Source organism: Megalops cyprinoides, chromosome 2 (assembly GCF_013368585.1).
Source record: "Megalops cyprinoides isolate fMegCyp1 chromosome 2, fMegCyp1.pri, whole genome shotgun sequence".
Taxonomy (NCBI): Eukaryota; Metazoa; Chordata; class Actinopteri; order Elopiformes; family Megalopidae; genus Megalops; species Megalops cyprinoides.
In genome coordinates this window covers 16,935,326-16,957,602 of record NC_050584.1, presented here as the reverse complement: position 1 = coordinate 16,957,602, position 22,277 = coordinate 16,935,326, and the positions used below count along the sequence as shown (strand labels likewise).

Genomic DNA, 22,277 nt, shown 5'->3' with positions numbered 1-22,277 from the left:
TTTAAACTGACCTGTGTTAACCACCGTGTAACTTGGTGTTTCAACACTCTTATTTACATATCTCTGGTATTACCAGAGCAATCTGCAAACACAAGAGATTGCTTGGTGGCTTGCATCTGTCAGGATATTATGGAACGATTAAATGTCAACACACCACGGACTCAAGACATTTGCATCTCTTCCATGCGAGATACCAAAAATAATTAATAAATAATAAAATGAACCTACCTGGGTCACTTGACAATGATTTATTCCCCTTCTGTCAAAACACCAAAGTTAAAGCTAACGTTAGTCTTGAATTCCACGGAGTAGAACGCCGTTTCATACGATGGTAGGGACTAGCTAACCACAGTAGCTGACCACGCCGGGATACCGTATCTGCAATGATCCAGTGTGAATTGGGCGATTGAACTTTGTTGCCGTTTCAATAGTTGCTTAATGCTGCAATTTGTTCAATTTGAAGAATCACTCACTGACCACTCCAACGCATCTGCTTTTGCAACACGCAAGAATCGGGATTTAGGTTGTCTTCAACGCGGCCATGAAGAGTTCGTCTAGAGGACTTCCATAAACGCACACGATGTTATAATGTGGATATTTTGATCGCGGTTTTCTTTCTTTCGTTTACCATTTTATCGAAATACATTAAACTTAACATCGATAAAAGTGACCCAAACGCAACGCAATTCGAACGTACAAGAAAGGTTAAACAGAACCCAGCAAAGTGCATTTATTATGGTCAGCAACGATACAAAGCTATACCATAGCGCCACCATATGGATTCTTACTTAACAAGAGAGGACGCTGAACCATATGTCAGGGAGTATCATGATTTTAGTTCAAGTTGTATCACCTCACCAGTACCACTTCATGAATGATAATATAAATTAGTATCATGCTTTGATTACTGTACAAAATCACTTTCATTGATGGATTCATAGACGGATTGGAGATATGTATCAGGCAAAACGACTGCATTAGTATTAGGCAATACCTCCGAGATCTCTGAATATTGATCTTACATGGATCATATTGTATTACCAACAATGACTATCAGAGAAGATCGTTCGAATAAGTGAAGGAAATTAACAACACTGGCTGCCCCATCATTCACCTCAAGGCCGATCTGCTAACTGCATGGCAACAGTTTCTTTTATCTTAATAAGCATTGAAATAAGCAATTCCTCTGTGGGTTTATCAGCAGCCTTTTCTAGTAAGGATGTTGTTTAAAATTAACAGTAACATAAAAAAAGTGGCAGAACGTCTGAAGTAAGTCTATGTCAGTTTCTAAGATTATAAAAATTTACGGCCACTTTACTATAAGCTCAATTTAATATCGCTTCAACTACGGTTGTTTCATTTCAACGTTAATTCTGCATCAGAAAATATGCATCAAACCACAAAGCTATGAATAAATGAACTTTATTGATAAACGTCTCATTTACAGCTTTATTCCGAAGGTCATATATATATATTTTTTTGGTTGGTTTTTAGCTAGCAAACAAGGCATTTTCACTCCATCATCGCCACGCAAGGCCTACTCTGAAGGGAGTATTCACAAATAGCAGTCTAAAAATCATGCAAGAACCGGGTATGTCTCAAACAGCAACAATTTTCCCCCAAATGTGCAAGGATAGATGTTTGGCAACTGAAAATATTTTTACCTAGCATACGACTGTAGAGAGAAAACTTCATTTTCAAAATTGTATAAATATAAAGATCTCTATTTGAAAATATTCTGTCCAGGCATTTGAGTACAAGGTAAAGCATTTCCTCCCATCAGCAGATTGCTATATACACATATAGAAATTTAAAAAGTAGCACAGTATGGTTCATTGAATCAGTCTTTAATATTCTATTACATTTTGACACTAATCTGGTTTAGTGGAGCAGATCTCTGAATACTGACGTCATAAGAAGAGGTGGCTGACTCACTTATTCCTGGGTATCAATTTGGTGATGAAATTCAAACAAAGATGTTGGCTGTTCCATTTCACAAAAAAGTGTCTTGATACATTTAAAATCTAAACACTCTAATCACAAAACATTTACATTTAGCCTTAAAACATCACTTCTATATAGACCTTAAATTACAAAATTAAATTACAGTCTTGTATGGTCTTGACAGTCAGGAAAAAAAGTAATGGCTGACCAAAAATATTTAATTTTGATTTATCTGGGGATCAGTCAGTTTCCTGTCAATGAAAACAAAATAGTTTGTCTTGCTGTCAAATGCTAAAAATTAACTAATGCCAACACAGAATTGATGTTAATGGTAATAACTACGCATGGTTAAAGGAGGTAACACATGCATGTTAACTGGATTTCATGAAAGGATCCCCAGTTGCTCTCAAACACAGATGAATACAAAATACAACCTCGCCATTTACAAACCATGTGCCAACTTAAAACACTTCCATCACGTTACTTGGAAAATTTTCGATTAGGACCAGTCAAGAACACCTTGAAAATTATGACCAACATGGACGCTGCCTCCTGGGACAAATCAATCAGAACTCCAGGTCAAACATACCATATTCCTTGAGAGCATTTGCACATGTTAACTTGTAAATATGAGCATTTGTTGAAGTAAACCTTTCTCTTGACAGCGCTCATGATGATGAAAAGCAGAATTTGATCACAGATGGCTGGCACCATGCAAGGAGACAAATGCCTGCAGAAGTTTTTATCGGGTCACCCCGACCTCTGAGTCCGGTAGGGCCCAGGTATCAATCTTACTCAACAGAATCTAAATATTAACCAACCATTACTTTTCTTGAGTGATGGATGTGTTCAATCAACCAGACAATAAAAAAATATTTAAAGAGCAACTGAAATCACCTTGTTTGTAATCTACAGTAATTTTGTAGGAGTGAAATATATGCAATTTCAAAATCTGCATACAATGAAGAAATAGTCTGAGTGCATTTGGTTTTATACATTATAATTTAACCAGACATTTCAGAGATGTGCATAACAATTTGTTTAAAAAGCAGTCCCTGTATAACCAATTTTCAAATATTTTACATTTTCAAGACGGAAATGAAAACGTTGGTCTGTGTATATGCCAACCCTGATATACATCAAATTCCCTTTAGGTTCCTAAATACTACATTTAAAGCAAATTCTTTAAATTCAGCTTTAGTTCTGTAGATTTCATAACTTAACTGAAAGAATATGTAACCATTTTAATCAAATGTACAGGATTTACACCTTTAAAGTCTCCTCTACTCCTCTATCCAGTGCAGTACATCAGGCAGAGCTGCAATGACAATACTTATTCCTAGTAAATCTATTAATACTACTGCTGACAACAGGATGCATTCAGTTCTTTATATGTGCATAGATGTCTCCTGTTCCTGTTTGGGAAATTAACCTAAACTTGCAATTTGTCCAGTTTATCAGAGGGAAGAGATTTATTGGTGAAATGTTTGTCCCTGGAAGTTTCATTAACTTGTAAATATGGTCTGGGCCCTCTACTGGTTTGGAAGGCACTACTCAACAAAATGAATAAAAAGGTTAGCTGACAAAAAAATTTAAACTATGAACAGGCATCAATCGTGTGCATATCCTAGGGTTTGTCAGGAGCCATAAAAATGCATCAGTGGTGCCCAGGAAATTGGTGTCAGCCCATTAAGTGAGGGACAACTTCAGGCCTTTATACCCTCTGTTTTCCATCAGCTGACAATGTGCTCAAGAGAACTTATACTTGGCTAATTATACATTTTACATGCTGTTCTAGTCACTGATTTAACAATTTTCAAAACAATACATATATGATGTCTGAGTGTTGAGTAAAAGGAAGATGTTATAATAAAGTTGAAACAATGGTCCCTGGAGAGCATTAATATTATACATTTGAGCAAAATGGTTACTGGATACTCCCGCTTTCTATTAAGGGCAACAAATATATAACAGGGTGGAAAAAAGTATCCACTGAACTTGAGAAAAAGCATGGCATCACACATGATCTGAAATAGATTTAAAACACTGAATTTTAACAATATTATTCCTGAAAGATTAAGTCTTCAGCATCCGTACAAGTACAGCATATGTATTGTTAGGCACTTTTAAATACACTTCTACTCAATTTTCTACAATGGCACAGTTTTTGTCATGATTTCAGAGTCACAGATTGGTGTTCAACAAAAAATAAAGAAAGCCGAATGAGTTTGGGTCCTTGCAGTTGTTACAAGAGTTGCAGACAAACAAAGTGGATGAGCTATGGAATGACAAGGCTGGCTGTGGTTCTGGAGAAGGGGTCGAGGGCAGATTAAGACGACTTCTCTTTCCTTGCTCTTGGCGAGTCAGCTCCATTGGAGCTCAGTGCTCCATTCACTCCGTTAGCTGCAATTACCACAGAAACACATTAGGAAACAATCAACCAAATGGCATCTACCAAGTCAATATAACATACCTCTTACTACAAATGTGTAAGAGTGCCACACCTGATATGTCTAGTGGGGTAAATCAGATAGCTCTACAGAATTGCATTTACATTTTCTTTAAGTTGTGTACTACTGTTTGACAGTATCAGAGCACATTATCATGGGCCTTTGATCAAACCAGAATGAATGGCTGTTGGGGTTGTCTGATGAAGGAAGCGTGGGAAAGGGGCAGGGCAGGCCAGATGGAATCAATCTGCATTGACACGTGTTGACAAGGTTACCTTTCTTGCGCTAACATTTGATAGACATCTTCATGCCACATGTTCAACTCCTGATAAATAACACCATGAACCTAGCTTTCTAGAGTGTTCAGTTAAGCACTGACTTGTTAAACACAAATCACTTGAACGTTAGGCCAGCTTTGATAGAAATAGGAATCTCTCAATGCATATGGTATTAAAGGCATGATAGAGGCATGCTACCAGCTAACCCTAATAGCCATCTACCTGCTGGATTATGGCATGTTGATTCATGTAGCTAGCCAATTACAATTTCTGCTCAGTATAAAACAATATAAATGTATTCACGTCAGCAGTGGACATGGTCAGCATTTGCTTACTTGACAGCATTTTCAGTAATTTTCACTGACAAGCTGCCTCCCTTTATATACCATCCACCATTTTTCTTTCTGCGATTATAAATTCAGCATCTCGAACAAGCAGCTGCAAACTAAAAATGCATGATTCATTTGAATGTCAATTAAATTAGGCTGTCCTTCAGACTGCATGCGCCAGCAAGATCAGTTTAATTTCCAAGGCCACACAGCAAATCTCCCTGGCTAAGGCTAAATGAGTATGATGAAGAAACTGCTTTCAGCTGTGAAATGCTGGAGAGGATCTCTCCTCTGTAAAAGACTGATAAAGGGTTGACAAGCTATTGACTAAATGGTAAATCAAATCAAATATTTCTATACAATATGTAGAGTGAAGTGCTGACTGAATGACACTTCAAATCAATAAATCACAAATTTATGCACTATTTGCCAAGTTAGGTAATGACATCAACTGTCAACAAACATCAGCACATATATCATGCTGCTTCAGAGCAGGTTATACCTATTGCATGACATCATCCTTTTTTCCCCCCATTTCACTCAGTTTTTATTTATTACCATTTTAAATAGATTAATACTCTAAAGCCAATAAAAATCCATTTCCATTTCAGGAAGCATTTGATATGACACGGTCTGTTAAGGATGACTTCAGTAAGGTCTATAGCCCTTTTTTGACTCCTTATGATGACGATTGTCAATAATAGGTAACACGTATAAATCAGCCAGTGACCAATAGCAGAATGTTATTCAGTGACAACAAATTGTCCAGCACAAAGCATTGATTTAACTATATACAATATTACTTTCCACCAAACATTTTAATATAAAATGTCAAATAAAAATTAACATGACAGAACTGTAAAATCAAGCTATACAGTTTTGAGTATCCCACATGTCAGTTATTGTGGAATATTTCAGGGCAGGTTTTTCAATGGGAGGCGGCTTGTTGAAGGCAGACACTTGTTCTGACCTATTTCCCTGGTAATAATTGAAACATTATAAGCAATGCAGTACGAAAGGCAAACAAATCAAACAGATCTCACATCAATATTGGTGTCAGGATGCACCTTATCTTTTAAGTGGGAGGTGTGGTAGATGCCATTGTTTAAATAACCTACCTACCTACCTACCTAGAGTCTGTTTCTTGGGAAAACACGCATAAGCTGAAATACATGACATCTAGTGACTGAACTTCGGTTCAGCCATGGTGGGGACAGAATTTACAGTGTAAGACGGAAGACGTGTGACACCCTGTTAACTTTAAGAGAAAGCTCTGACCCACCTTTGTCTTTCTTAGACTTGCTTTTAACAGGGGCAGGTTTCTTCTTCAGGCTCTGGGCCTGTGCATGCTCTCGCCACCTGCGCAGCTGGAAGTTGATGAATTTCCACATCATGAAAACCTGGGTCACACAGATGGTATTCAGCACAGTGATCCTGGGCAGGAAAGATATTTCCTTTCAGTCACAATGCAAATCAAAGACACAGAAATCATTATCTATTTATTTAAAAAAAAAAAAAAAAATCCTGGACATAAAAATTAAGTTCAACAGCAACACGGTCATTCTCAACACTGACATGAATGTTCATAGGAGACACAACCAAAGTCCTACATCCATTTGTTGTTCATTCACCGTACAGTCTCCTTTGAATCTGCTATTAAATGCCAACAAACAGCTGGCAGATATACACGGACTTCCCCCAGCTTACCTAACAAACAGCACGTTAAAGTTTCCTGCGGCCAGATCCAGACCTTGCTGTTCGGCCCCCGCAAGGCCGAAGCCCACGGTGAGGACAGACAAGGACAGGGTGAGCAACCGGCCAAGGACAAAGAGGATGGCCCACACCGTGAACCTGCAGCACAGTCGCACATGAGACCTCCATAGTAAACACAGGCTCAACTCCACTCCCCCCCCCCCCCCACATCACTCGGCCTTCAACAGCAACAGGCCCAGGTCTACTGCTTCGGTTTAGCTCATTTTTATGTTCTCGTGAACAAGACATCCGTGCTTGAGAGAACGTGAGCACGCAATTCGCTGGACTGATGCCAAAAAAAGATGCTTCAAAATAAAACCAGTAAGATGTGAAGCAGGCCATATACATGCACCCCCCCCCCCCCCCAATGCACAATCACAGATGTGTTAGAGACGAATTATGCATTACCGTGCGGCGACGCCCGCAGTCAGCACCGGCTCCACACGCAGCTTTGAGCTGGAGCCCAGGCCGTACTCACCCGCTTTGCCGGCTGTCGTTGCTGAAGTAGACCAGGCGGGAGATGTGGAAGAGCAGCTCCACGAAGTAATGCAGCACCAGCAGGACCAGACCCAGGCGATTAAGGCTGCAAAGCACAGAACACCAGCAGTTACTGTGTCTGCACACCTCCAGAGACCCAGCGCATCACTCAGAGCCACACTCTGCAAGCTCATACTTTAAGATGTAGGCTCCTGCGATGTGGACGAGGTACAGGCTGATGTACACCAGCTGACGTGGGATGTCTTCCTGTACAACAAAAACAAAAGCGAGACTGTAAATTTTAATCATCTGGAGTGAGATTCACTTGTTTTTTGATGCAAATGTTTGCTTTCAAACGGTAATAATGTATACCCCCTCAAAAAAATTCTAAAGGCATGTTCTCAAGTGAAGAGGTATTTTTTCAGACAAGCGAAAACAAAGTTAACACAAACAATGGACACTGGGAATAGGAATTGTGTCTGGTCACAATTATAGGAAGTCAGCCTTCCTCAGTGTTTGATTTGTCCCGGTCATCCCAAAACAAGCTGTATTAAAAGCACATGTCAAGCTTACAAACTCACTTTCTTGGTCTTCTGAAAGTACAGCTCAGGCAGAGCATGTAGCCAATAACCCAGCTGGCAGATGTAGAAAAACTTCATCTGAAACCTGGTGTTATAGACACACACAATAAACATTTAATGTAACAAATCTAAAATAAAAAATCAGGTTAAATTACATAAGTTTGCATTGGAATACAATTACTAATGGTTGTTATAAAGGTTGCTGAGGGCACTACTTAAGCTGAAACAGCCCCTGGTAACAGGCACGCATGTGATTTAGATAAACTGAACAGTTTATTTCTATTGATAAGGATAGCTTCCTGATTTATCTACTTTACAGAACCATATTTGCATGGTTTCTTAGATGCCATGCAATTGAAGTCTCACAAAAAACTCATGGGTTCCAAAGGAAACTCGCACAACCAGAAAAAAGAGATGTCAGCCATCAAACATCAGTGTATCAGGAATCCAACTGGTCTTAATATGGGTAATTATTCACATTACTATTTTTTCAATCAGTGTAAAGGGATTAGGCCTAACTACTTACGACATTAAGGTATGAGGGTAGCCTTCCCATAGGCTGACAGGATTGGACACAAAGTTTTCCTAGAAATGAATTAAATCATATTGGTCATTCTAGGAAATCAAATGCCATGGAGGCAAATGTCCGGGCTACTTTACTTCAATAAAATAATTCAGAGCCACAAGCAAAAACACTTAAAGAACATACTTACTGACAGCAGTATACTTGCTCCCCACCCACATGAGAAGAGGTAGAAGGCACTGAGCTGACCAGATTCATTGAACTTGCTGTGTTTGGTCTTGGAGAAGTGCATCTTCCTGTTGATTTTCTTTATAGGAGTACAAGCAAGACACACATATCATCTGGTTCAAATTACAGCTACTTAAATTTTCAGCATAAACTGATTATCCAAGGAAATACAACGTTTTAACAATGTGGTAATGAAACTAAATTATACTGCCACGTAACACAAATGTGACATCGCTTACATCAAGCACATACTCCTGTATGATGGCATGCATGATAATGGCCACCAGCATGTAGAAAAACACAGTCGCCAGGTCCTTCAGTCCATGATGGAAGTAGTTCACAGGTGTCTCATCTGGGCCCTCTGAGAGTGACACAAACACCACAAGTTAATAGGCCTTGGCTTAGTTGGACACCGGTTTCTCTAAAAGCAGCTTGTTCGAGTGCTGAAAACAATATAGACCGTTAAAAGCAAAGCAGATGCTGACAAAGAATCCTTCAATGGAGTGGCAGTCCAACAGAGAGAGTAATCTCAGAGGCACAACAGAGGAATAGACAGTGCTATATTCTCCATATAATATTTAGACTCTCATGACATAGCTTCACATCTGTATCAAAAACCTAGCAATTAGACCTTTTTTCCCAGGCATGGCTTGCCTTGTTCAGTTAGCATCCAACTGAAAATGATTCAGAATTCCACAGATGCCATTTGAAATCGAAGTTTAGAAGGCCGTGATAAATATGTGACTGGAACGGCCTGTATCGCACCTCAACCTGGTTTCTGCCAGCAGGCCTTGGCATGCTTCTTCCTCTTTCCTTTTTTCACTACAAACCAGGCAAACTAAATATAGCAACAACAAAGGCAGAGAGCTCCTAATAGTGTGAGAATCACCTTTCGAATGGCTTCTAAAAACAGCACTCGTGAATTTCAGTTGATTCTGGTGGGAACACGGCATTTGTCTTTAAATGGACAAAAGGGGGAAAAGCATTACGCAACTGTTCTTAAGAAACTGGAAGTATAAGTATTATCTGCCAAGAGGCATGTGGAGCAGTGGTTCTGCAGCTTGGCTTGTGACCAGAAGGGTGCAGGTTTGAACACAAGTACAATGCTGCAGTTGTACCCTTCAGCAAGGTATTTAACCCAAAGCACTGCATACTATATCCAACTGTATGAATGGGCGAAATGTAAAAATATAAACTATTGTGCTTTGGCCTTGATAATGGTACCAGCTAAGTTAATAGAAGATTCTATTTTATGTCAGGCTACCTGGGAGAGGAATCATTGTAGCAGATCAATGAGAATAAAAAATGGAGTGTTTTTGACCAGCATGTTTCATACTCAACTTTAATAGTCTCACTTTAAAAGAATCTACTTAAGCTTGACTTATCAAACATTTCCAGGAAACTTGGAAAAATAATGCCACGTCATTTTAACCCCAGCAGGCAAATCAGATAAGTGTATTCTATACTACATTAAAATAAACAGAAATTTAAAGGTCATCATCAAAGACAAAATGATTCAGTGAAATAATCTTACGTGACAAACGCACACTGATACCATGACAGTGACCACACAAACCAGCACCAATGGAAGGAGATCATAAAACCGCTTATGTTCAGATATTATCTAAGTTATCTAACTACCTAAGAAACTTACCATTTGCGGAGATGGTGACATTATACTGGACTGTGATGAACAAAACCGCAACTTTTGAAGTGACCTGTATCACAGAAGAATACGTAACGTTAGGGAAACTTTCTGCTTACATTGACAGCTGTCTTTACCTATAGCTTTAATTTATGACGTCCTGCACCATAGACATGTAATAAAAGTATTTCAAGAGTTAGTGAATGGTGAGAAAAACTAGAAATAAATACAAGCTGTTAAAACATATTTATTCGGGTCAGGACAGGTAAAAGTAACCAGGCTTTGTTAACGGCACAGTCAATGCAGTTAAAGAGGTAGGCATTTGCTCTTTTAATCTGGATGACGAGAATTAACGTGCATCTGGACAATTCCTGGGAGCTGTACTCTACATGTTGAGCACGTTGTGTCGCTATTGAGTAAGGAAAACTTCAACTCCCAGGATGCATCATTTCTAGCCGTTTCTTTTTTTTCCTGGTTCTGTCGCTGATTTTAATACCAACACCTTGCAAATATAAGTAGCCTTTAATAAACCACGGTGTGAGAAAACGAGCAAATGTGTTCCACCACACCATAGACTGCAACGTCCAACTTCCGTTTTCCAATGAACGGATTAGCCTACATGATGACAGCCTCCTCAATCGCTCAGTGAATGCCACGTAACACTTGATTTGAGCGAAAGTATCCAGCTGGACTGAGAGCACAATATAACCTAGGCTAGCTGCCGTGCTAGCTACAAATGTTGCCGACAAGCAAACACGCTCCTTGTGCAAACTGCTTCACCTTCAAGGGCTGTAACAGTTTCGGTGGAGTTTGTCGGCTATGCAATGATTTATTCAAATAACTAGCAAGTTAGCTAGTTAAAAAGACAGATAGCTAAGTGAACAATACCAGCTTGGTTAAATCATATCAGGGTCTACTTCCTTGCGTCACAGATCATGACTAACTCAACCTTGTATTCTAAAAAGTGTGGCGGTGGCTAGATACGAACAACTATTAAAAGGTAGGCTACTAGCGAGAATAGCTCAGTAGTTAGAATAGCTAGCGTGCGCCTAAGACATACATAAATATAAACCTAGCTAGATCAAACGCCTGTTGAAACTTACCAGCTAACTAGCTAGCTAGCAATACGTTAAAAAGGAAATGGGTCCATCTTGAAAGAGCCAGCTCGCATCTAGCTAATTTCATTCATGTTTTTGTTCCCTGCCTTATTGAAAGACAAACATTCGCGTAACGTTTACTAAATAACCCACCCATAACTAAGAAGGCAAGGATTTACATCCCAAATCTTCCGAACTTACCTCAAACATCAGCCCGAGAAGAAACACCATAGCAACACATGATACAATATCTGCGTGATTCTGGATGACAAACTCATGGCTGAGGACAGGCGGGTTCTTATTGTTCTTTTTTCGGATTGCCATGTTCGTAAATTTTCGGCTAACTTTTCCCCCCGTGCAGCTCCACTGCAAAATGAGGAACACGTCTCCAGCTCGGCTTGCTAGATATCTGGTATGCGCGCAGTTCCTCTGCCAACCGACGTAGCTGGCTAACTACTATTCCCTCCTACTCATCAGAAACGCCGACTGACAAATTGGTCTCCACCTCTAGGGGATAGCAGAGCATGCTACATCGACTCCTCTCTTTAGCGCCTCATGTAGGCCTGGAGTTCACAACGCAACTTTAGTTGAGAAATGTCGAGCCACTCGAGATCAGTTGCTGAACTGACGATCGAACAACTGAAAAAAAGAAATAAATATGGTGCTTTGATCAGGGTTGCTTTCATCAGGATTAACAGTAGGTTACAAGGCCTATCAGAGAGATTGGCTCTCGCTCAAGAATAACCTTTTAAAAATGGGAGCCTCACACGACTCAGTTGAGAGGAAATTAATTTATGATTAAGAAAAAGATCATGGTTTGGTATTATAGCACTTTATTTACATTGTACAGGTATTGCATGATCAAACTGTAAAGTGTTCATGAAGATTACATTTGTAATTTCTTGCAGTATATTGTAGTATGACTAACATGGTATGACATTCACCATTTGTACATGGATTTCAGCAGGTTTGAAATTAGATAGCCATGATGGAAACATTACAGTACCATGTCACATGGAACAGTAAACCCACCAAAAGGCTTAATAAAGACCATTACCATCATGTTCCAAATAGCTTTGTCAGCTCCTGCATTATTAACATAAGCATAATATAAGAGCATCAATTTTTAGTTTGTGGGTTAGACTTAGAGATGTGTATTTTTAAAAAGTCCCAAAAAAGAGACCATCTAAATATTCATATGCAGGAACAAAGCTGCACATCATATGTAGCTGTCAACTATTACTAAGAAATATTTAAGGATGATACAAATAGTGTTATAGGTAGGGGCTACCTGATCTCACTGTCTCTCTGAAAGGGAGTGAAGATTAAGAAATGGGTTGAAAAAGTGACATATGTTTAAAGTTTTGAATAGTTTAGAACTCTCATGCTGAAAGACCTCCTCATCTGACCAATCACCTTGGACAACAATCGGAAAACCAGAATTAATGCTGTTTTCTTGTGTTCTAATGGTACATAAAGGAAAAGGGTAAAGACAGAGTGAAATTTGTAGACAGCTGTGGACAAGGACACATGGTTCAATGAACTGTCCTGTTGCCAATGCTTCTTTTTCTGCATGTATCCTCTCAGTCTTTGATCCCTGGACTTTGTGTCCTTGCAATGGCACATCTGGACAGCTTTCTTCTTCACAAATATGAGGTAAGTCGTATGCTATGTAATAAAATAGGCTTAATGAATCAGTCAAACAAAATCATATAAATTTGTAAACTGTGTAATCACTCTGGGTACGAGTATCTGTGAAACTAATGTACCATAACAGCTGTCTAATGTCTAAGGCTCACTTGTGTAAATAGACAGGAATGGAGACACACAAGAATGTTATTTCAAAACAGCCCCCCAATTGTGAAGAATAAGTGTATACATTGCAAAGATGTACAAAAACCTAATCAAATCAGTGCTTTTTTAAAAAGTATAATGTATTGATTACCCAAAATGGAGATCAAAATCTCTTATCTATGCATCCTTTTATGAATCTAATATTTCTCACTTTCAGGAGGAGACAGACATCTTCTACGAATGGCTTGGGTTCAAGAACCGAACAGGCAGAGAGAGTATAACAGCTGGGTATGAAACAATCTCTGTCCTAGTTTTACTCTTGAATTAGAAACAAATTAATCTCATTGTGATTTCAGAATCTACAGATCTCCAGGCAGGTATTTAATAAGTGCTTATTTAACAGTAATTTCTCAGAGGGGTTTATTCAGGCCTCTGCAAGCCTGCAGCTGAGGTTAGCAGTCATGAGAAGCCAATTACATGGAATTAATGCAAACCTCTACTGTTAGTGCTGCTGTCTCCAAGAAGGCCAGGTGCTCCTGCTCTCTAATACTATTACCCTAATATACGTCTGCTGTTCATCATCTGTGGCATTCTGTCGATCCAGGTTGAGCAATTTATCAATCTGAACTGAATCAGTTCATTTTACATTGGTGACCAAATATTTTCCTACAGTTTGTTAGCCTGAAGAAAACATTGACCTCTTCCATTTCATAAAACATCCAATGAATGATTCATCAAAATTGCTTCCTCACATGGAAGACAGAAGCTGCTACAATTCATTACACTGGAACTGCAATAGAGCTGACTGAAGAAAATTTACCCACCTGTGACCATTCAGTTCCCCTGGCAGGGTTCTTATTTAGATAAGCGATGAGAAAAACAGGATGATGAAGGGCTATAGATCATTTTGGAGGCAGGCAGATGAACTCAAATGAACATATGTAGTGGTATAAATGCTTCATTTCTCTTCACTATATTGCACTAAAATTTAATTTCAAGGATATTTTCAGCAAGAATATTCAGTCCGGGGGACAACACTGTCTCCTTGTTAACATTTTAAAGTGGAAAGGATCCGTGTTCACAAAGAATGTCATAACAAATCATGGCCACCACCAGAATTAAGTGGCAACCAAACCATGTGATCTAACATCACTATTTTTGCTTGTACAGGACTGAAAATAGGTGCCTGCATCTGACATAATGTCATGTTACAGTGTTAAAGACATTATGATGCATTTCATGCATACTGGTATATGCAAATACGTATCTACAGTCTGACCAGATTCAAAGATGTTTAAATACATTACAATACAAACAGGTTACTACAAAATATACGATAGTAAAAGATAATTTGATTGTTTTATGGTGGTCTTGTTATACAGCAGCGTTTCAAACACAAAACCATAGATGGTAGTTTACCATCTAACCCAATGTTTGCCTTCTTTTTTGCTTTCTACAGCCTGAGTCTGACCAAATTTCATGTCTGTATCTCTGACAGCTTGGGTTTTATTGCAGATGTACAGGTATGATAACATAGGAAAGCTGCAAACTGTCTGGACAGTGACAATTTGTAACTTTTTTCACGTAGGGAATTTTCACAACTACTAGAGCACAGTTGAAAGAACATTTTAGAGAAAGTCTCATTTCTATAGATCAGTTAAAGGGGAGATGTAATTTTATCAATATCTAAAGCTGAAAACAGCAGAAAATACATGATGGTGGACAAAACCTAATGGACAAAAATTGTGACTATTGATTGCAATTTCAAATAAAATTCAAGATTCCTGCTGTGCCATGTGGCCTGATTGTGTCATCTGCAATTTCATGACTGTGGATTGATCAGTTTGGGTTTAATTGGCATGAAAAAAAGTGGCAACAGTTTGCAAATCAAAGGTAGTGGTGGGGGTCTTAGGGGCTGGATGACCTGACTTTCAAAAGAGGTCTTCCTAGCCATTTTGCTCAAATGCACCATTTCTCGAATTATTTATAGCAGTTTTTTATAATGTGTTTGAAAGGTCAAACTGAATGAGACTTTAAATCATGGACAAAATGATCTCAATCTACTTTGATGCCCTCAGGTCTTGACCTGGTCTATGTTTTCATATAGAATAATTATTCTGAAGGCTTGCTCCTTGACACAATGGGAAAAATTAAAGTCATAGTAGATGTGACTGGTGCCTGCCATTAACTATAGGATAACAACACATCACCATTTTGAATAACAACAGTCTAAACAGACTGCTTTTGTCACAGCAAAATTGTAGTTAGCATAACACATAATGACTAACTAACTAATACTAATAGTGTAAGCACTTGTGAAAATGTAAAGACACTTACAATTGCCTAGTGATTTTTGTAGCTTACTGGATGTGCAGAAGGTGTCATTTAACGAAAAGAAAGTTTCACTATAAACGAGACAACATGCCGCATTAATGAAGGTAATTTTATGACTAGGACATTAACAATTTTGTCTGTACTGCTCAGCAGTACAGACAAAATGCTTAATTAATTAAAAAGCTTTTACTTTAAGGACCATTGTGTATACAAATATTGAAAAGCAATGCCCAGTCACAGAGGAAGAGACAGTCCTTATGTGATCCAAAGAGTGTTCTTAAGGAATGTTCCACTGATTCTGTGCACTTGACCTATTTTGAATTGTCATGGAAACAAAGGACAGATATAGATTTGTTCCATAAATGATGGCTGAAGGAAGGGAGGGTGAAGAATCACTAGTCAATGTGCTTCTCTCTAAAATGAAAAGGAGACACTAATTATCTGAGGTATTCAATCAAGTATTAATGTTGCATCCAGTTATGTATCACTCTATTTGTGGAATTAGCATATATAGGAGAATAATAACTGCTCTTATTTCTAAAGGAATCTTATCTGGTGTTGCATTACAAGGAAAACATTAACATACCAGCTTCACTTTTCACTAAGCTAATGTGATTTACTATTATAACATATTTGACCATAAACATGATATCCTTGATTCTGTACTAAAAATGGTCAATAAATCAGAAAGATAACCACTTGGCACACACAGCTGCTGTTTCTCTCTTTTTTATTTCTTATTATTTTATTTATAAATTTTATTCATCATATTTCTCTCATCTGTAAGAATTAATATTATTATTTTTTATTGTAGAGCAATGTAAGTAGTGGCTATTTCAATTGATTACAGTATGCTGGTATCAAGAAGCTGTAGCGTGCAGAGGAGAACCATACTTGGGTGCTTAGCTGGCTACCCTCACTGAATGCACCAGCTATAAATGCAAAGAAGTACTGTATTAAATTGCAAGTGATTTCATGCCCATTCAGGTCAGATGTGTGCATTACAAAGGTGTTGCACATGTGCAATATTGAGAAATCTACTCACAGTCTATACAACAGTGCCACCTAGTGATTTGTACTTGCCATTAACTACATTAACACGTCCCCATTTTGAATTGTACAAGCACGTGCTTTTGTCACAGCGCAATTGTAATGACAGCAACACATACTGAGGATTACAATCTGATGGCGTAAGCACTCCTGAAAATCTAAAGACACTGACAATCGCCCAGTGATTTTCTAGTTTACTTAGAGGATGAGCAGCAAATATCATAATACATTTATCGAAATGTATTATAATTGTTCATATAGTCTAAATTATTATTATTATTATTATTATTATTATTATTATTACTACTACCACTATGCATCACAGCATATAAAATATATATAAAACACTTGAGCAGAACCCAGGATTCTGGGTCATGCACCTGGGGAAAAGCAGTGCAGATTTCTGATCTTATTTTATCTTATTTTATCTAATCAATCTCTTGCATGTTGCTGGCTTGCACACCATCTAGATAGAATGTATAGATGGATGCGCACACGTCTGGTGAAAACTTTCCTACCAGGCGACAGACACCTCAACTCTGGAATTTCCTGTTTGGTTTTAGGCCCGAAAGAAGGTAGAACAATTATTGCAAAGCTTAGGAACAATGCATGAGATTATGATTTTTTTACTGCAATAAATCCAGTTTAGTATTTCTTTAGATTGCATTGTAGGTGGAAAGCAACAGCAAACACATAAATAAATATTCACACCCAAAACGAGCTAGGTAACATACTATGGGCAGCGTAATCTTGCTTTCCAAAGAACCAGCCCCTAGCACTGTACACAATTAATACATACCTTTCATGGAACTGAAACGATGTTCAGAATGTATTCTCATTCCACTCTGCCGGGCTTTCCTTTCAGTACTGACGGCTAGAGAATCAAAAGGTACACAAGGGAAGGACACCTGTGTGAGATGCAGTTGGTTTGGAGGAAGCACAGAGTCACTAACAGAGGACATGGAGTTACTGTAAACATAGATATGGTCCTGTATCAGAGCCTGATGACGTTGGCTATCATAGGGTTTGGCAATAGGGTTTGGCAGCTGTTCCGGCTGGAAGAGAAGCGGGTGGGGTTTCGTCAGCTGAGTTACAAGAAGACAGAAGAGGAGACGCATGCAGTGAAGAGTTACCTGCACCTGGAAAATCACAGAGGAGAGAGACAAAATGTTTGGAGTCAGTGGGGATCCTGTTTTACTTCAGCTGGATCATGAGTATGTTGATTTTTACTTTGACATTGTCTGGGCTTAAGTTTGGAAGACTTTGAAGAAAGTTCAAAGGTTGACTACATGATTGCGATACAGGACTTGATACATTTGCACTTGTCATTGCACAGCAATGTAAAGTCCAGACTGGATTATTTTTTATCTTATTCACTGCTATAACTGAAAATATATATTTTAAACGTTAGATGAATGTCTTGGATGACTTCCTCACCTTTAATTACATTTTCAGATTTGCGCAGGTGAGAGATTGCGATGTTTTATGCAAACGGCCATTGACAAGCAGCCAGGAGCACATGGGAAACACCGAATTTGGAAACAAGGAGGAACTGCATTGATGCAACAGTAGGGCACATCTCGCAGGAGGGGAAGATTTAACACTTTCAGAGCTGAGGAGCGAGCAAACCAAGACCGAGAAAGGAAAAGCTCACGCTGAAGCATGAGGTTCACAAAACTCCGGTACTTCTGCTCGGTAGTAGGGATTGTCCTTTACGTGGTGGACATCGGCTCTGACATCTGGGTCGCCGTGCAGTTTTACCATGATGGACACTACGCCTGGTTTGCACTGACTCTTTTACTCGTGCTGAGTGGGTCTGTAAGCACTCAGATCTTCAGCTACGCCTGGTTCAGAGACGACATTGAACAAGGGGATCTGGCATGTGGAATGACCAAGACACAACTCAATTTTCTACATGTCTTGCAGCTTGGCACATTTACAAGGTATGTCCAGTCAATTTAGGTGGATCAAGCCTCATCCCCGCTTACTACCTGATGTTTCCTCCCTACCTTCAGGAAACAGTGGAGGTATTCTACATGATGGCATAAGGTTCACATCCACTGTCTGTAGTGTGGCCTCACTGAAACAGACCAACCGCCAGGTTTCACCATCCAGAGGTAAAAATCCTATGACTAATGCTTGTGAAGAGGAAACAGGTATTAGTGAAGGTAGATCAGTCAGTGTTGTCTGCATGACATTACATCAATGTTCACAAGCTGAGCAGCTGTAACCTTTTTCTCTTACTGTGAATGGGTGACGCCCAATGCCTCATCATAAGCTCCTGCAACAGACTATTTCATAAGAAAAAAAGTCTTACACTAGGAATGCCATGATTTGCAGTGATTAATATGCTTATCTTTGCGCATTGCTCTTACTTGGAAGCCTGCGTCACACCTTTAAGGTCCATGTGAGGTGCTGTAATAAAATTACGTAACCTATCAAAGTTCCATTAAGATGTTTAAACATTTATCTCACTTGTGAGTCAAGGAGCAGTTGCAATACAAATACCGAATGAACCATTCTCATAAGAAGCTATAACTGTTATATTCTTATTCTTTGTCTGAGTAAGACAGTAACCACAAATGAAATATGAAACCCTTCTTTGTATTACTTTGAAAACATCCCTTATTGGGTTGCTCTATTCACCTGCTGAAAACATTGGTACAAACTTTGAACCAGCACAATAGATTATGATAAATGGCTTCAAAGATTGCCGAAGAATGTGTATGCAACCACCCAAAAAAATCAAGCAAACAGACAAACAAACAAACCAAACAACAACCATTGCTTCAGAAGACGTTTACCTGTTTACCTGTTGTTGCCAATGTCTAGTTCAGCTATGTATATTTGTATGATAGCATGACAGATTTTATTTATGAAATAACACACACAACTACAGACAAACACAAACACACATATACGTACATACACAGACAGCTATTACATTACCAAGGAGGCCGAAACTTAAACTTGAATGGTTGCATTCTTGGTTTTCACCTCTCTGTAAATAATAATTTTAGATCTGGTGGGGGTGGTTGGTAAAGTGGCCCTCTAAGAACAAGATCTGGTTCCACAGCCAGGGATTCAGTTGTGTATACAAATAGGGCACACAGTTAAGCGAACAGGCAACCTGTTGAAGGTTTCAAAACATAGTTTGAACTGCCAGATATGACCTCTCTATCTTTCCAGAGTCCTTCAATCATTTCTGTTCCCCTTCTGTTGAAAACACGGGTACCACCCTAAAGTCATCCATGTTTACTCAGTATATCTCTTTTTTATTCAATGCATTCTGACGGAACCTTCTGGTATAGCACTCGTGGGATGCACCCCCTTTCTAACACTGAGTCTAATCTTTGATCATGCAATGGCTTCTGAATTCTCTCTCTGCGTGTCTCAGCTTTGGGCTCTGTCTCATGCAGACCTGAAGTACTTGTCTCTCTGCTGTTCCTTTCAATGGCTCCTCACTGGTGTTTGAATTCGTCTCAGATTTTTTTCTAGTTCAACAGCAGTTGCTATGCTGGCAGTAGTAAAGACTGTGGGCTGTATTTTACTACTATCTACAGCCGGGTTTATTGACAGCTACCTTTCAATGACACAAGAAGCTGTATTTCATGGTGATAGTGTTATTGAATATGCATATATTTCAGCTGGTTAATTAAAATATCAATCAAAAAAATCAAACTCCTGTAATCATGCTGTAATCAACATAAAAGCAGATGATACTCTAATAAAAATAAAAATAAATAAATTTGAAAAATCTGAATTTCACATGATTAGGTACGTATCTCCGTGTCACATTGCATAATGGTCAGTGTTATGTTATATCTGCTGCTTCTTCTGAAATGCAGTTAACCCTGCTGAATATAGTCACTGCTCTGGCAGAAAATTTTCTTATGCATTATTGTGCTGTTCAGAATTAATTATGTACTGGGACTAATGCTGGGGAAGATAAAATGATTAGCGGTCTCCATCCTCTAGAAATGTTACATCCCACAACTGAAAGATGAAAATTTAAGGGCTACTTTTTATCATCGGGACATTGCAGTGATGTCTAATAAGGCAGTGAAAGTGAGCATATGGGCCCTCTCTCTGTTCCCTCCTAGGTATTATCAGCTTTTGAAGAAGGGCGTCACAGCAATCCAGACCAAACATTCCCTGGGCTCCCAGGACAGAACACTCCACCTGCAGCTGTTCGGCATGGCCACCGATCTGAGCATGCTCAAACTGTTCAGGACCTTCCTGGAAAGCGCCCCTCAGCTGCTCCTCCAGGTCTACATCATCCTGGGCCACAGCCACAGATCCATAATACAGTGTAAGTTTCCCCAGCTCTATCTTTTAGATCTTCTGTGCGTGTTATTATATCCCTGATTTGTACGGGATTACTTTGCCCATTCCACCCATGAGGAACACGTAAGATTGGAAAAAAATATTTATTATGTTGTATTGATAAAAAAAAAAAAAAAAAAAAAAACTTGTTACATTTTCAGATATTTGTGTCACTGGATCCTTCCTCAGCATTGCCTGGGCAACTGTCGACTACCGCAGATGTTTTCGAAGATCCCTGCCGCATTTAACAGAGATGCCCTCTGGTCTTCCGACAGCGGTGTACTTGCTCTACAAGCTCCTCACTATCCTGTCTCGCGTCTTAAGCCTCAGTCTGCTGGTTGTGTGGAACGCCTACTGTGCGTTGGTGCTGGCTTTTGTTTGGCTGCTGGGAACAGTGTGGACCCACGTACTTCAGACAGATTTCTGCACGTCTGAATATCTGGAGGAGTTTTATAGGGGCGTAATTGGAGTCATACTCATCTTCACATTTTTCAACGTCAAAGGCCAAAACACAAGAGTGCCAATGGTTATCTACTACACGCTGTACGTTTTACAAAACCTAGCAGTTCCCGTGATGGTTTTCTTCTTGAAATCTGCAGATGAGATGTCCAGCTATTTCTGGCTGGTAACTTTTGCGATAGCAGGGAGCCTGCTGGCAGGACTGATGTGCCTGTCTGTGTTCTACGCGTTCATGCATCCGCGGGGTGAGAGCCGAGAGGCTGACGAGGTGGACGGCCTGGGGGAAGAGTCAGAAAACTCCCGGCGGAGGAAAATGTTTTTGCAGCATTGATATAAATATTTGTTTGGCTTTGGTGGGGTTTTCAGCTGTTGAGACTCAATATACTGGAGCCAAAATGTGAGCCAATGCAAAGCTTGAAACACAAAGGGGAATAAAGTGGCTCATATGTACAAGACAAACACTGGTATTATGGTCTGTGTACAAAGGAACATACATTTCACTCTGAAAGTTTATCGGATTGCTTCATGGACTCATCTGTGGCTACCTTCTCAAAAGATTTACGATGCCTGCAGCGATCAGTGAACACTGGGTGGCACTGTTGTGTCACCTGAAATTTGTTGCCTGCATAACTAGTTATAGTCCATTTAAATATTACATAAATACACTGACTAATGTATATTTGAATATGTTGTGAAAATATTATTCATAACCAATGGATATGGAAATGACAAAAAAAGCATTTGATAATACAAGTCCTCATCACACAGTGTCCTCATTTACATCTGTGTTGATTTGGACACTTTGATGAGGCTAAACACATGCTGTGGAAAATAACAAGCCAATGGAAACATTCTGATGGCTTAGCTCAGTCTATGTGGCGCAAGCTGTGAGACTATTCAGCTGAATTTGCATGTTTTAGGAAGGTATTATATGAAGAAACAGACAGCCATATTATCAAAATAACTGTTGGAATATATACATGTAAGCATACTTACAAATGTAGGCATAG

At 39.1% G+C, this 22,277-nt stretch overlaps 3 protein-coding genes across 3 annotated transcripts in view; 1 reads left to right on the top strand and 2 right to left on the bottom strand.

Annotated features, from left to right (window-relative positions):
- The window catches only part of ncoa2 (nuclear receptor coactivator 2), an 80,763-nt gene extending 80,058 nt beyond the window's left edge, over nt 1–705 (bottom strand). The window contains exon 1 of the mRNA XM_036518037.1: nt 229–705. The gene's annotated coding sequence lies outside the window, so the exon portion shown is untranslated. The remainder of the gene's footprint in view (nt 1–228) is intronic.
- A 3,031-nt stretch (nt 706–3,736) lies between these two features.
- tram1 (translocation associated membrane protein 1) lies at nt 3,737–11,777 on the bottom strand. The gene is made up of 11 exons (XM_036522055.1): nt 11,506–11,777; nt 10,217–10,280; nt 8,802–8,923; nt 8,525–8,641; nt 8,338–8,396; nt 7,812–7,896; nt 7,427–7,497; nt 7,232–7,336; nt 6,709–6,852; nt 6,284–6,435; nt 3,737–4,347 (listed from the first exon to the last, which is right to left on the bottom strand). Exons 1-11 carry the CDS (start codon nt 11,626–11,628, stop codon nt 4,274–4,276), a joined length of 1,116 nt encoding a protein of 371 aa, XP_036377948.1. The 5' UTR covers nt 11,629–11,777; the 3' UTR covers nt 3,737–4,273.
- A 5,681-nt stretch (nt 11,778–17,458) lies between these two features.
- Nucleotides 17,459–21,888, top strand: xkr9 (XK, Kell blood group complex subunit-related family, member 9). The gene is made up of 4 exons (XM_036522626.1): nt 17,459–17,696; nt 17,938–18,425; nt 20,586–20,794; nt 20,970–21,888. Exons 2-4 carry the CDS (start codon nt 18,145–18,147, stop codon nt 21,596–21,598), a joined length of 1,119 nt encoding a protein of 372 aa, XP_036378519.1. The 5' UTR covers nt 17,459–17,696; nt 17,938–18,144; the 3' UTR covers nt 21,599–21,888.
- Nucleotides 21,889–22,277: the final 389 nt, after the last annotated feature.